We start from the raw sequence: 11,948 nt of genomic DNA, 5'->3' as shown, positions 1-11,948 counted from the left end.
TTTTCTCATCTTGGCTTATTTTTATGTACTGGCGGTAAGCAGTACATTTTTAAGGCGCATGCAGACTTTGTCGGGCCTGGGGCGGGCCTATATTGGAAACGCGGGCCAGGTACGCGCCTGGTTCATGTGTGCATGGGCCAGGCCCAGTCCCGGGCTTGGAGTTATGGGCCCGGGCTGGGCTCGGCCTTTAAACGGTGGGCATGGGCCGGGCCCGGACCGGAAAATCAGGTGCAGTGCTCTAGTCATGGGGTCGAGCGTGTGTTAATGCTGGAAGCACGTAGAGCATGAAAGCTTGCAGCGCGAACCCAGGACCCTTTTTGCAAGAAATTTCTATTAGCCAGCCAGATATACCAACTGGGAATTAAGTTCTATAAACAAATTAGACCATGCAATTTACCATGGGCAGTATCAAATAACTATATATGGTCCTTGAAGAAAAAAACTATGGCAATTAGACCATAATCGTTCAGCGGTTCAATTGTGCAAGTGCGTTACTGCAGGAAAACCAAATTCAATTTCGAGCGACCCGGGAATTAATCTTGTGCCCTGAACGTCCGTTTCAACTTGGATACCGCGGCTGCGCTCATGTACCCATGCATGCGTGTTCAACGGACAGTCCTTCACGCTCTTCAGCGTTTGAATTTTTATGCCGAGAATGAAAACGAGTGAATTAAAACGATGTAGGCCAAGGATTCTGTGGCTTAAAGGCTACTGTTGCAAGGTAGTTTTCACAAAATACAAAAGGCAGGTGGCGCATAGTACCACTTAATTTCAGTGGTATGTACATTTACGTTCATGATCTACACTATTCACCAGATATGTGGCAGTTATCTATTTAATCACCACACCAACCACACCAAACCATAGATCCATAGAGTTAATCGACAAACACACACCGCTTTGCCAAGGGAAGGCCTAGGCCTAGCTGTAAAGGCAGTACGATTTCTGGATACGTTTTATTGGACTGATTCGTCGATGTGCGTTCTGTGACAAAAGGGGGACTGTGAAACCTGTGGAACGACGCGCGCTATGCCTTTAAGGTGCAAACGCCACCTTGAGCAAGATATGTGCTCATGCACAGAAAAACAGAAAATCGGCGGTTCAGAATGCACATGGCTGCCGAGACCTCTCATGCCTCTTCGAGCGGTGGAGCTTCTGACTTCGACGCCCCCAGCTTGGCGAGATCTACGACGACGACAGTTCTACCGACCACTCTGCAGTAGTACAAGGCGGCCGGAGAGGTAAATATATACGTTCGAACTCGGTTGGCTAAAGACGCGCGGACAGACTTTACTCAAATCTGGGCTTGCTTTCATGGTGTTAATTCATTTCATTTGAAAACATAGAGCCGAGTCTAATAATTGTTCTGGGGTCGGAAAGCGCGATCTTTGAGGAGCGTCTCATTTGCATAAGTGTGTGCGCAGTCGAGATCTCTCGTAACAAAAAAAAAAAAAAAAAAAAAAAAAAAAGAAGTGGCGGAGGGGGGGGGGGGGGGGGGGGTATAAGTACGCCAAACATCCCGGAAGTTGCTACTTTGAATCTCTCACTGCCTGGGCGCTGGACATTACACTGACGCCATGTTTACTGACCTTTTACAGTAATTGGCACGGTATTCCGTACAGCACCTTCATAGACTAAGTGTCATCTTAAATAAGCTCTCTGCTCCCAGTGGGCTGCAACCTATGAGAGTAGGAGGAGGGGGAGGGAGGGGGGGGAAGGGGCTTTGTTTTAAGCTGCATCATATATGCAATCACAAATAATGGAACTTCCAGCAACAGGCACTTAGAGAGAAAACCAGAACACCACATAATCTTTGTTTAGCTGTTGAGAGACCTTGTCGAGATGCAAAAACAGGATTTCTAGGAGGTCCCTTTTTGTGAGGTGATCTGCACTTCCTTAGTGACTGGAGAAGTGAAGGAGAGAAGTGAATCTCACAGTCCTGTGGTGATAGACAACATTGAAAAAATGGAACTGCACAATAAATGAGATAATGAGGAAAATATTTTTCTGCCACCACCGTCACAATTACCCTACATCTCTCAAATAGTTCCATCAATGTTTTTCTGCCGCTTTGGAGGAGGAAAACAGGCCATATCAGTGTGAGTCCAGGACTAGTCTTTTATGCATTACCTCCACGTCTGATTGTTAAATAGCTTGTGCTTGGATTCTGTGAGCTGAAATTAAACTAATGCATCACCCTTGCCCTAACTCTACTATTTTAGTTCCATGCGGTTAACATACGAACCAGGATATATTATTTACATTATTAGATATATAGAGCATAGTAGGAAGGGCCGCTGTGTGTGTGTGTGTGTGTGTGTGTGTGTGTGTGTGTGTGTGTGTGTGTGTGTGTGTGTGTGTGTGTGTGTGTGTGTGTGTGTGTGTGTGTGTGTGTGTGTGTGTGTGTGTGTGTGTGTGTGTGTGTGTGTGTGTGTGTGTGTGTGTGTGTGTGTGTGTGTGTGTGTAAGGGGGGGGGGGGGCACATGCACTTCAGCATGTTGCATAGAGCTCTGCATTCGAAGCTTTACTTGAATGTATGTTAACGGTGTGCCCGATGTTTCATGAAGTCGGCTGATTTAATGTCTAACATCTATGCTCTTTGTTACCAGGTTACACAGAGCATTGATGAAGACGAGGATAGAGAGGTGCCCCTGGATTGATGCCAGGTATGAAAAAGGCTTTTGGCAGAGAAAGAGAATGCTCATGGCACAAAGTTGTCAGTGTTTAATTACATATTTGTTTCAGTTGCCCCCACTACAAGGAACTTCATATTCGCACAGTACGAAGTTTCTTGATTTATAATCTGGTATCTAATTTTCAGCACAGTTCAAACTAAGCACAGTTAGCATAGTTTACACATGACATCTCACACTGCATTCTTTCCTTGATGGTCTTTATTTTGAGATGTTTCAAAATACCTTTTATTTCTCTGTTGAGAAACTTGGTGACCTATTAGAGCTGCCACTAAAAAGTGATAAATGTGATAACCAATAACCCTGCCTTTCTTACACCAGGCCAAAGCAAGATATTGCTTGCCAGTAGGCACAGATGTGCATGACACTCTCCTGGAGCAGCCGGCAACAGCGCATGTAAAATTGTAACATTTTAGTTTGGCCTGTCCCAGAATTTGTTATGGAAACGTTACAGTAGCTCTTGTGCTTGTTTTTTTTTTTTGTTGTTGTTTTTTTGTAACCTATTGTGCTGCAAGTAGAAAAAAAAAAGAAGATTGAGGTCTAAAGATCTAAACTAAAACTGCAACCAGGGTCCAAGATTTCAATATTTTTTTGTCAAGTTTCAAGTTTATTGCACTTCATATATGATAGCATTACATACATAATAAATACAAAAGGAGTCCCATAGTGAAATGTACTGTACTGGGACCTCCTCAGCTAATTAAAACGAGTTATGAAAGGGAGCAGTGGTTACAGCAAATGTACAAAGTAAAAATATAGTATGTTATAACAATAATAATGTTTTCCCTTGCCTCTATAACAAATAAATGTTATAGAGGCAAGGAAGAAAAATTCATTCTGAAATTATAGAATACCCCACAAAGAAGTAGCCGTAGACAGAACGACAAGTAGTATCATATCATAAAAAAAAATGAAAGGAAGAACAGCAGCATAGCGTAAAGTAATACAAGAAAATACAAGTATCCATTATTCAAATATTAATACAAACAAGTGAACATGTGCAAGAAAACAAGTTTTAAAAGTAACTTTTTACGAAGTGTGTATGAAGTATTTCATTAGTTGGTGGCACTGAATGATTGAAGAATTGAAGAACAAAATGAGCGCCATTAAACAAATGTATCAAAAGACTTGATTTGATGTCCGGAGGTATGTTATTCCATGCTTTGACTGATGTGAATCCAACTACGGTAATTAGTGCACACTCTTGGCAGGAGAAAATTACTTCTTGATGAAAATCTAATGGTATTGGGGTCAGTAAGATCTTGACGATATATAAACTAGAGAAGATTGTTGTTAATAACAAAAAAATATGTGAAAGTGCCTAAGTTATACGTGAGTAAGGCAGAGATGGGAAGAATGTTAAGTTGCTGAAAAAACTTGGGAATATTGGCACGGTATGGGCTGAATGTAAATATACGTAAAGCTTGGTTTTGTACGTGTTGTAGTGGTGTGATGTCACGTGTGAAGGATATGTGAAATCCCAAGTCGTAATGCAGTAATTAAGATGACTATGTATGAAAGCATAGTATTATGCTCATATTCATGGAGAAAGGACCAGGTTTGCAGGTTTGAAATCCATTTATCGCTCTGAACACTGATAGCCTCAGGCAAGAAACAGGAATTAGTGGCTGAGTTGCTGCTAACGCAAGGAAATGGCTTGACAAAAGCTGAAAAATGAGAGCACCTGTAGGAGGACAGGGTTTCCAATGTCACCAAGTTGCAGTTTCCAAAATACACAGTGTTATCAAGTGTGTTTACCATGCTTAGGGGACACCCTATCTGAGGTTGGTCATCAATAAATATAAGGTCACTCACTAAAGTCTGTTAATTTGCTTCTGTCAAGCTTTATTGATGACTTTAAAATCATAATTTTAATGCCAATGACACCTATAGTTGTATGGATTTACTGAAAAGTCAGTGGCTCTTCAGATACTTTTTATTTTTTTCTTTCCCACCTTTTATTACCTGACCCATATCACAAAACAGCACTTTAAGCCCTGGTCACATTGTTGCATAAACAGGGATGTGGCTTTGATATGCACCACGCTGAAGGTTTTTTAGTTTTCTTTCAGCTTGAGTGTCACTCGCGCTACCAAGAGTGAGATTCTGTGATCAGTAATGCCTGCGATAATTATGCAAAAAGCAGTTCAGTGTCTTGGAGAGGTATGTCACTGTGATTTTGGAGGGAAGTGGATAAACAAAAATATGCTTCAAGGCTTAGTCAGGGCTTTGTCACCTTCTATGCATCAAGATTGGTAGGGCCTGAATTACTCTTTTCTCCTCTAATTTAGCAGCTGCGCAAGGTGGAAGCAAAGAATTGCTAAATATATACTTAAATATTGTTTAGCAGAATCAGATCCATGTACGTATCTAGCCTGACCATTAGGAGGAGCCATGTGTGGCTCTGGAAGAAGCAAAATCATGGTCAGTCAGTGCTACCACGTGCATCTTCAAGTTTTTGCTGCAACAAGAGCACGCCATAATTACCCCTCGCTGCACACAATTACTCGTGTCTGCCATAGGATGCCACAATGTTAGGAGACTCAGGTTATCATAAAAGACATAAAAGATGAGTGCTTGACCTATGGCAATGTAGTTGCTTAAGATTTACACTTTTCCAATGTACATTTAGTTATTTAAATGTTTAGTTCTGGAGAATTGCTGATTTTAACTCTAATGCCGCCAAGACTACTAAAAAAGGTGCTCTTCCTGGCTGAATATCGTTCCAGATACTGAAATTACGAACACTTTTTGGCTTGCAGTTGGCAAGCGGCCATGTAGCAAACTTGGCCTTCCAGCGTTCACCATGTAGCATTTCTCCTTTTCCTTCCATTGACTCCCCTTAACATCCAAAGTGTTTACATATACGGCTTTAGGTGGGTGTTTCAATCAATTTCAGTTATAACAGTTGCTTTTAAAATTATAATTGCCATATGAGCGCTTAAGCCTTTCACATGCAAGTGAGAACTCCAGCAATTTCTGCCGGAGTAACTAAAAAACTTATTTTGATTTAAAAAGTAATTGAACAAATTTTAGTTAAATAGGAAACTAGCAGAGATAGCTATTGTCTCTTTAAACGTTTATCGAGCCTCATAAACTGATTATAAAAATGAATTGCATGTAGTGGCCATCCTCTCTTTTTTTAAAGAATTGGTTCTGTTGTGTCCACTTTTCTGCTCCCCCTCTTTGGTTTAATGAAACTGCCATGCAACATTGATTAATATGCTACTGTCATATAATAGTTGTAAGTGGCGTGCAGTGCTGTTCATGAAGCTTACCATGATATGAATATTTTAAGCTTCAGTAATTTCAGAAAGGAAAGCTGGGCTAAGTTCTTATTGAGTGAGGCAAGATTTTCTCCTCTGGACTCACATTTTTTTTTATCAAAGCAGGAAGAAGTGCCAGTACCTTATCCTGTGCCAAGTGATGCAGACAGCTCAGGTTCTGATGAAGACTGAGGTCCTCAAGTGAGCATGTTTCTTTTTTTCTGAAATGCTGAAGATTTAAATGCCAGATAATTCCATCTTGACACCAAAAGCTTTGAATCAAGTGCAAATGTTAAGCATTTTGGGCAGATAACCTTTCTCTGGCTTGCATGTTCAGTACATGCTCACCTTTATGCTGACCCTAACAAATGTAAAAAAATGGAATTTATCATGCAAGGAACCATATCGCACTGTTTGTCAGTAAAATACACCTGTCATTGTATCAGTTAGACTCTGCTATTTGGCACTTATGTATAAGTGGACTGTAGGAAAATTTGATGTGAACTAACATTTTCCTCCAATTAATATTTGTGGAATATCTCATTTATTTTAAGATGCTGACTGCAGAGCTCAACAAAGTACTTTGCAAGTTGCTGATGAGAGGACACAAGTTGCAGCCCTTCTCATGTCCTATGTGATGCACCATAAAGTCAGCGACCAGGGGGATGACAGACCCGCTGGACCTGCTGAATATCATCTAGTACCCAGGAAAAGCTCAAAAAATTGTAATATACTTGCTTTTCAAAGCTTTGGGTGTACGCATTCCTGAAGCTGAGAACCACTTCTATTGTCTTGATTGTACCAGGTACTTGGGTAGTACAGCTCAGATTGAGATTCACTGCGAGAACTGTGAATGGGATATTGACATAGCCTTTTGCTCTTCCTTTCTTGTAATTCCTTTGAAAGAGCAGCTTCAACGAATTCTTGGGCAGCAAAACTTGAAGTTGCTTCCGCAAAGAATCAGAGGAAGTGTGATGACGTAGTGGATGACATAGAACATGCCAGGCTGTCGGCTGATTTTTCAACTAACAATATTTCACTATTGTGGAATACAGATAGAATTAAAGTGTTTTAAAAATTAACGTTTGACATCTGGCCAGTTCAGTGTGATATTCTTGAGCTGGACCTTGCAGTCTGAAAGCAGAACAGGCTTATGCCTGCTATTTGTTTTGGTTTTTCAAAGCCAAACATGACCACTCTTTTTACACTCTTTGCAAAGGAGCTACAGAAGCTTTCCTTAGGATTTCCATTAGTTAAACATGGAGAACAGGTCCAAATAAGGGTATTTGCAGCTGCATATTCAGTGGATGCCATTCGTTCAGCAGTCGGAAACTATAAACAATTTAATGGCTTTTATGGGTGTGGCTGGTGTTACTACCCCGGGGGCTCTTCGTACGAATATTGAGATCCTGCTCCAGTGTGCAGGACTGCTGTGAAGCATATTGAAGTGGCTAGAAAAGGCACATCTTAAGTGCCTGTTTATTAATAGAGTCAAGGGACCTTGCCTTGCTGTGACCTCGTTTTGATGTGGTGGATGGTTTCATCCCCGATTACCAGCATTGTGCCTGCTTTGATGTCATGTGACAGTTACTCAAACTGTGGCTAGAAAGCGAGTATGACTGCCCTTGGTAGAAAAGATACAAATTGACTCAGCTAAATAGCCTGGTGTTGACCATCTCACCTCCAATAGAGATCACCTGCACCCCAATGAGGTTTGAAGACTGAGCTAGGTAATTGGAAGGTGTCAGACCCCCTGCAGACACCCTACCATGCTCTGTACAGAGGAGGGCTCCTGCTTCTTTGTCGAGCAAATAGGTACTTTGGGCATACCACTTCTTTCTTTTTATTATTATTTCTTTTATTTTCTATTATTATCATTCTTTTGCTGGAGGTGCTGCGATGTGCAGGTCTGAGTTACTCCTTTAGACTGAACCAGCTCTGCTAGATGCTTTAACAATAGTTCCACGAGTTGTGTCGATACATTTCATAACTCCTCTGTGGTGCACTGTTATTCACTGAGGCTTGAGCTCCAGAAGCCTGCAGTATTGGTGCAATAGGCATTACCTTTAGTAAGTGTCGGTTTCCTCTTTCACTCCTTGTTTCCACTTGTGCAGCTTTATGCATTTTGGAAGTTTTCCAGTCATGGATGCTTACTGAGTTTTTTATTGCCTTTACTTTTACATTTGTCATTTTTGCTCATTCTTTTTCCAATTGTATACATACATATATATATGTACATTTTCCTTCTCCCTGCTAAATGTTTTGCCATTGTTACAAGTAAGCTTGTTTTTTTTTCCTGTCATGTGGCTTCTATGAGGTATGTATTTATAGTTGTGCTTCATTTACCCTTTCATACATCTTTCCTAATTTTGCCTGCTTGGCGAGTATTTGGGTACAGTTTAAACCTGATGTAGTGAAGGATGTGTTCTCTGTGCATCTTCTTTTTCCCATTATTTTTTGTCTCTATATATATATTTTTTTTTTTTTCACTTTCTGGCCTTTCATTTTTTTTTTTTCTTTTGCACCTCTTACAATTGTAGTCTAACGGGCCTGGAGGAAAGTGGTGGCACATGGAGCACTGAATGCAGGGCTCCACTTGGGAAGAAAGAGATAAATGAAATAAAAGTTGTTCCTCCTCCTAAATCTGCTACTAATATATCTTTGTCAGTTAATGAGAGTGGGCACGTTCCAGATATCTTGTCTTTGGTGAAGTGAATTCCTCGCTGCTGGCTTACTCAGGCACATTGACAAGATCTTGCCTTTATAAGAAAAAGTTGCTTGCCGAACTGCACTATAAGCACTTGCTTCCACTCTGATCAGCTTTTGAAATGGTAATGAAGGCTTGGAGCATCATGCTTTGAAAGGGTGATATAAAACAGGAGAGAGGGGGGCAAGTGATCTGAAAAGGCAAGCTGTTGGGTATACTTATGTTCATCTTGACATCTATTCATTAATAGCTTTCTGTTGCCATTGAAAGTCACAATCAAGGAGTCCAGCAAGGTCATATAACATTCACTGCTCTTGTGAATGCTTGAGGCAGCGAGGCTTGCCGATTCTGAAAGTCGACAGCTGGAACTTGCATGTTCTGTGCAGGGTCGGTGCCAAAGTTGGCTAGAGCTGTTGTGTCAGTGACAGAGTGGCAGGGTCAGTTGGCGGCAATATCAGTAAGAATATTGTAGATTATTTCGTCTTCATAACAATATTGTTCAGCGATTACCAAGCCAGCGGCTTCCTCCCATTTGTTGAGTGTTATGGCAGCAGTAATGGGGCAAAGGGGGCAGGTGGGCATCAGCTTCTTAGGCTTTGACTGTCTAGGCTTTTGGCAAATATGGTCAGCTACGAATGGGCAGGATGCTTTGAAGTTAGTGTCTTTTATTGTGCCTTATGTGAGCATGAATGTATTTAGCACTAATCCAGCGGTTCAGGGCATAGCCAAATTGTCTAATGCTTGTGTGTCTGCTTGTAGTGCTTTCACACTAAAAAGAAACAATGGGGACATAGTGGATTCAAACCCAGGAATTACTCATGGGAAGCAAGTATGAAGTGCTGTAGCTATAACTGCAGTGGATCCCCCCATGTGCAGACTGCAACACACTCTTGCACTGTGCACTGGATGTCCTCGTCTCCATCAACTGCCACCTGTGCACAAAAGCTTTCGCACGTCTTACTCGATTGTTAAATTTTTTTTTTTTTGATGCTCAAACAACTGGGTTACAGGGAACTACATAGGATGGCTAAAACAAAGGCTCATAACGCAAGATGAAGCCGTGGTTGTCTCTGGCTTCGTGAATGGGCTAAGCTTATTGTTTTGACTCCATTGCTCTTCGGGTGTCACTTGGCTGATTCTAATGGATGGCTCGTATTCTCACTCATTTCATTTTGTAGAACAGGTGCTGTTATATTTTGATTCTATTATTTTCTTTGTGCAGTCACCATTCTTTGTTGGTTTAAAATGTGTAATAAATTTTTTGAATGTCTTGCAACCTTCGTGATTATTGTCCTACAATGATACATACATCACTGAGCAGCTCATAAGTTGCAAAGGGACACATGAGTCATGATTTCCACTTTTTCTGTGCTTCCATATATCCGTAAAGTTTCAACACATAGTTTAAATATGATTTCAGCCATGCCTACTTGATGAAGCAGCGAGTCTAGAGCTCGAAACTTCATAGCTTTTTGCAGATTCATTAAAATAAAGATGCCAGATAAGAGATTTCCTTTTTTTTTGCACAGAAAGGAACAACTATAGATTGCAACAAACACTTGTTTGGAAAGTTAGAGGGCATAAAGAAAAGCTGTTTTCTTTTACCATGATGAAAATAACCACATTTTGCTCAGCCTGACTGGATTTTGAGCGTGAATTTTCTGTCTTTTGCAGAGTTAAAAAATAGCCTTGGGCTAAAGCGCTTACCTAGACCCCCCCCTTTTTTTTTTTTTTTGTCCTTACTCACTTTTATCCTACACTTCTGCAGTATGCCCCATTTTATTCTATATATATTAAATTTAAGAAGGACAAGATGTGATTATTGCAATTAGTGCGAGAGTGATGCATTAGTTTGGCACCACACAGAACAGAAGCAAAGCCATTAACAGTCAGACATGACTAGTCCGGCACTCACTCTGACATAGCCCATTTTCCTCCCCTAAAGAAGCAGAAAAGAACAGACAGAACTATTTGAGAGATGAAGGGCGATAGTGATAGGGATGAAGGTGGCGGTGTAAAAAAAAAAATTACTTGCATCAGCTCTTTCAATTACATTTTTTTTATGTAGTCCACTGTCACAGGATGGAAACCCGTTATACTTTGTGGCACGGGCAGAGGCTCTTTATTTTTCTTTCCTTTTGCATGCCTCAACATAATATATGTCACAGGATGGAGGGGAAACTATTAAAACTTCTGTGTTAATATAAGCAGGTGCAGATCACCTCACATGAAAGGGGCCTCCGAGAATGGTGGGGAATCCCTGCTTTTGCAGCTCGACAAGGTCTCTCCTGTTGCTAAACAAATCAGTCGGATTAAGCAGGGACCCCGTCTCATTCTTAGTTTTCCTCTTCATACCTGTTGCTAAGTTACGTTATTTGCCGTCCTATATATGAAGCAGGTTAGAATAAATTGGCCCTCTCCTCCTATCTTCGGAGATAAGACCCTGGGCCGCAGCCTCCTTAGCCCACATCTTAATTCAGCGCTGCTTGGCCACCAGCTCATTAATGGCCAGAGATTAAGACCCGCAGTAGCAAGAAGTCCCTTTTAAATGAAAAAATATTGGGAAAGATGGTCAGCTTGATGAATGTAGCTCAGTTTGACATTATCAATATTTAAAACCATGCAAAAGTTGGAAAAAAAGTGTGTTCCAGAATGAGTAAAAAGCCCGACCTGCTCGGTCTCACTTTGTGCAAGAACTTTTTGGCAGTTTCTTGGAACAGGAGCTTGTGGGTAAATGCAACATTGAATGGAAGGAAGGAACAGCTCAAACGGACCGGACATAGGAAGGCGAGACAGGCGCATGAGCAGCTCATGTGTCTGTCTCGCCTTCCTACACGTCCCGTCCGTTTGAGCTTTTCCTTCCTTCCATTCAACATGAACCAGCCAGCCCGACAAAGCTCTCTTCTTGAAATGCAACATTATGTCTTTTGCTTGTCACCATACAGTGCAATAGCGCCTATGTGTGTGTCAATTTTTCTGCTGGATTAAAATTTCAGAAATTGTTGAGCACTCTTTCTGGGAATGTAGCTTTGTTGCATATGCAAAAAATATATCTTTCATTACCTTTGAAATAATCCACAGAAGGAATTAAGGGTTGAGCAATGAATATGGGTTCTGCACACTATTCGAAGCACTGTTTTATGTGTTTAAAAAAGCTCGCGCGGTAATAGGTAGTGTAATGTCTGTGATATTGTTAGTGGCCCCAGGTCCACCAGGAGCCAGAGACAGCTTGAACACACATGGCAATGTAGTGGACCCACGGACGGCAATGAAAATGACAGG

General features: G+C 41.2%; 1 protein-coding gene across 2 annotated transcripts; it reads left to right on the top strand.

Annotated features, from left to right (window-relative positions):
• Positions 1–649: 649 nt before the first annotated feature.
• LOC146194984 (uncharacterized) lies at positions 650–9,942 on the top strand. 2 transcript variants are annotated; one of them, XM_084597599.1, is made up of 4 exons: positions 650–1,241; positions 2,610–2,666; positions 6,086–6,160; positions 6,514–9,942. In XM_084597599.1, exons 1-4 carry the CDS (start codon positions 1,030–1,032, stop codon positions 6,518–6,520), a joined length of 351 nt encoding a protein of 116 aa, XP_084453725.1. In that variant the 5' UTR covers positions 650–1,029; the 3' UTR covers positions 6,521–9,942. The 2 variants fall into 2 exon arrangements, with proteins under 2 accessions (XP_084453725.1, XP_084453724.1); XM_084597598.1 differs by having other exon boundaries at positions 663–1,241; positions 6,083–6,160.
• Positions 9,943–11,948: the final 2,006 nt, after the last annotated feature.

This window comes from Amblyomma maculatum, chromosome 3, assembly GCF_055883805.1.
Source record: "Amblyomma maculatum isolate TAMU_Amacu chromosome 3, ASM5588380v1, whole genome shotgun sequence".
NCBI lineage: Eukaryota > Metazoa > Arthropoda > Arachnida > Ixodida > Ixodidae > Amblyomma > Amblyomma maculatum.
Note: the sequence above shows the minus strand (reverse complement) of the source record. Positions and strands in the feature narration are given on the sequence as shown.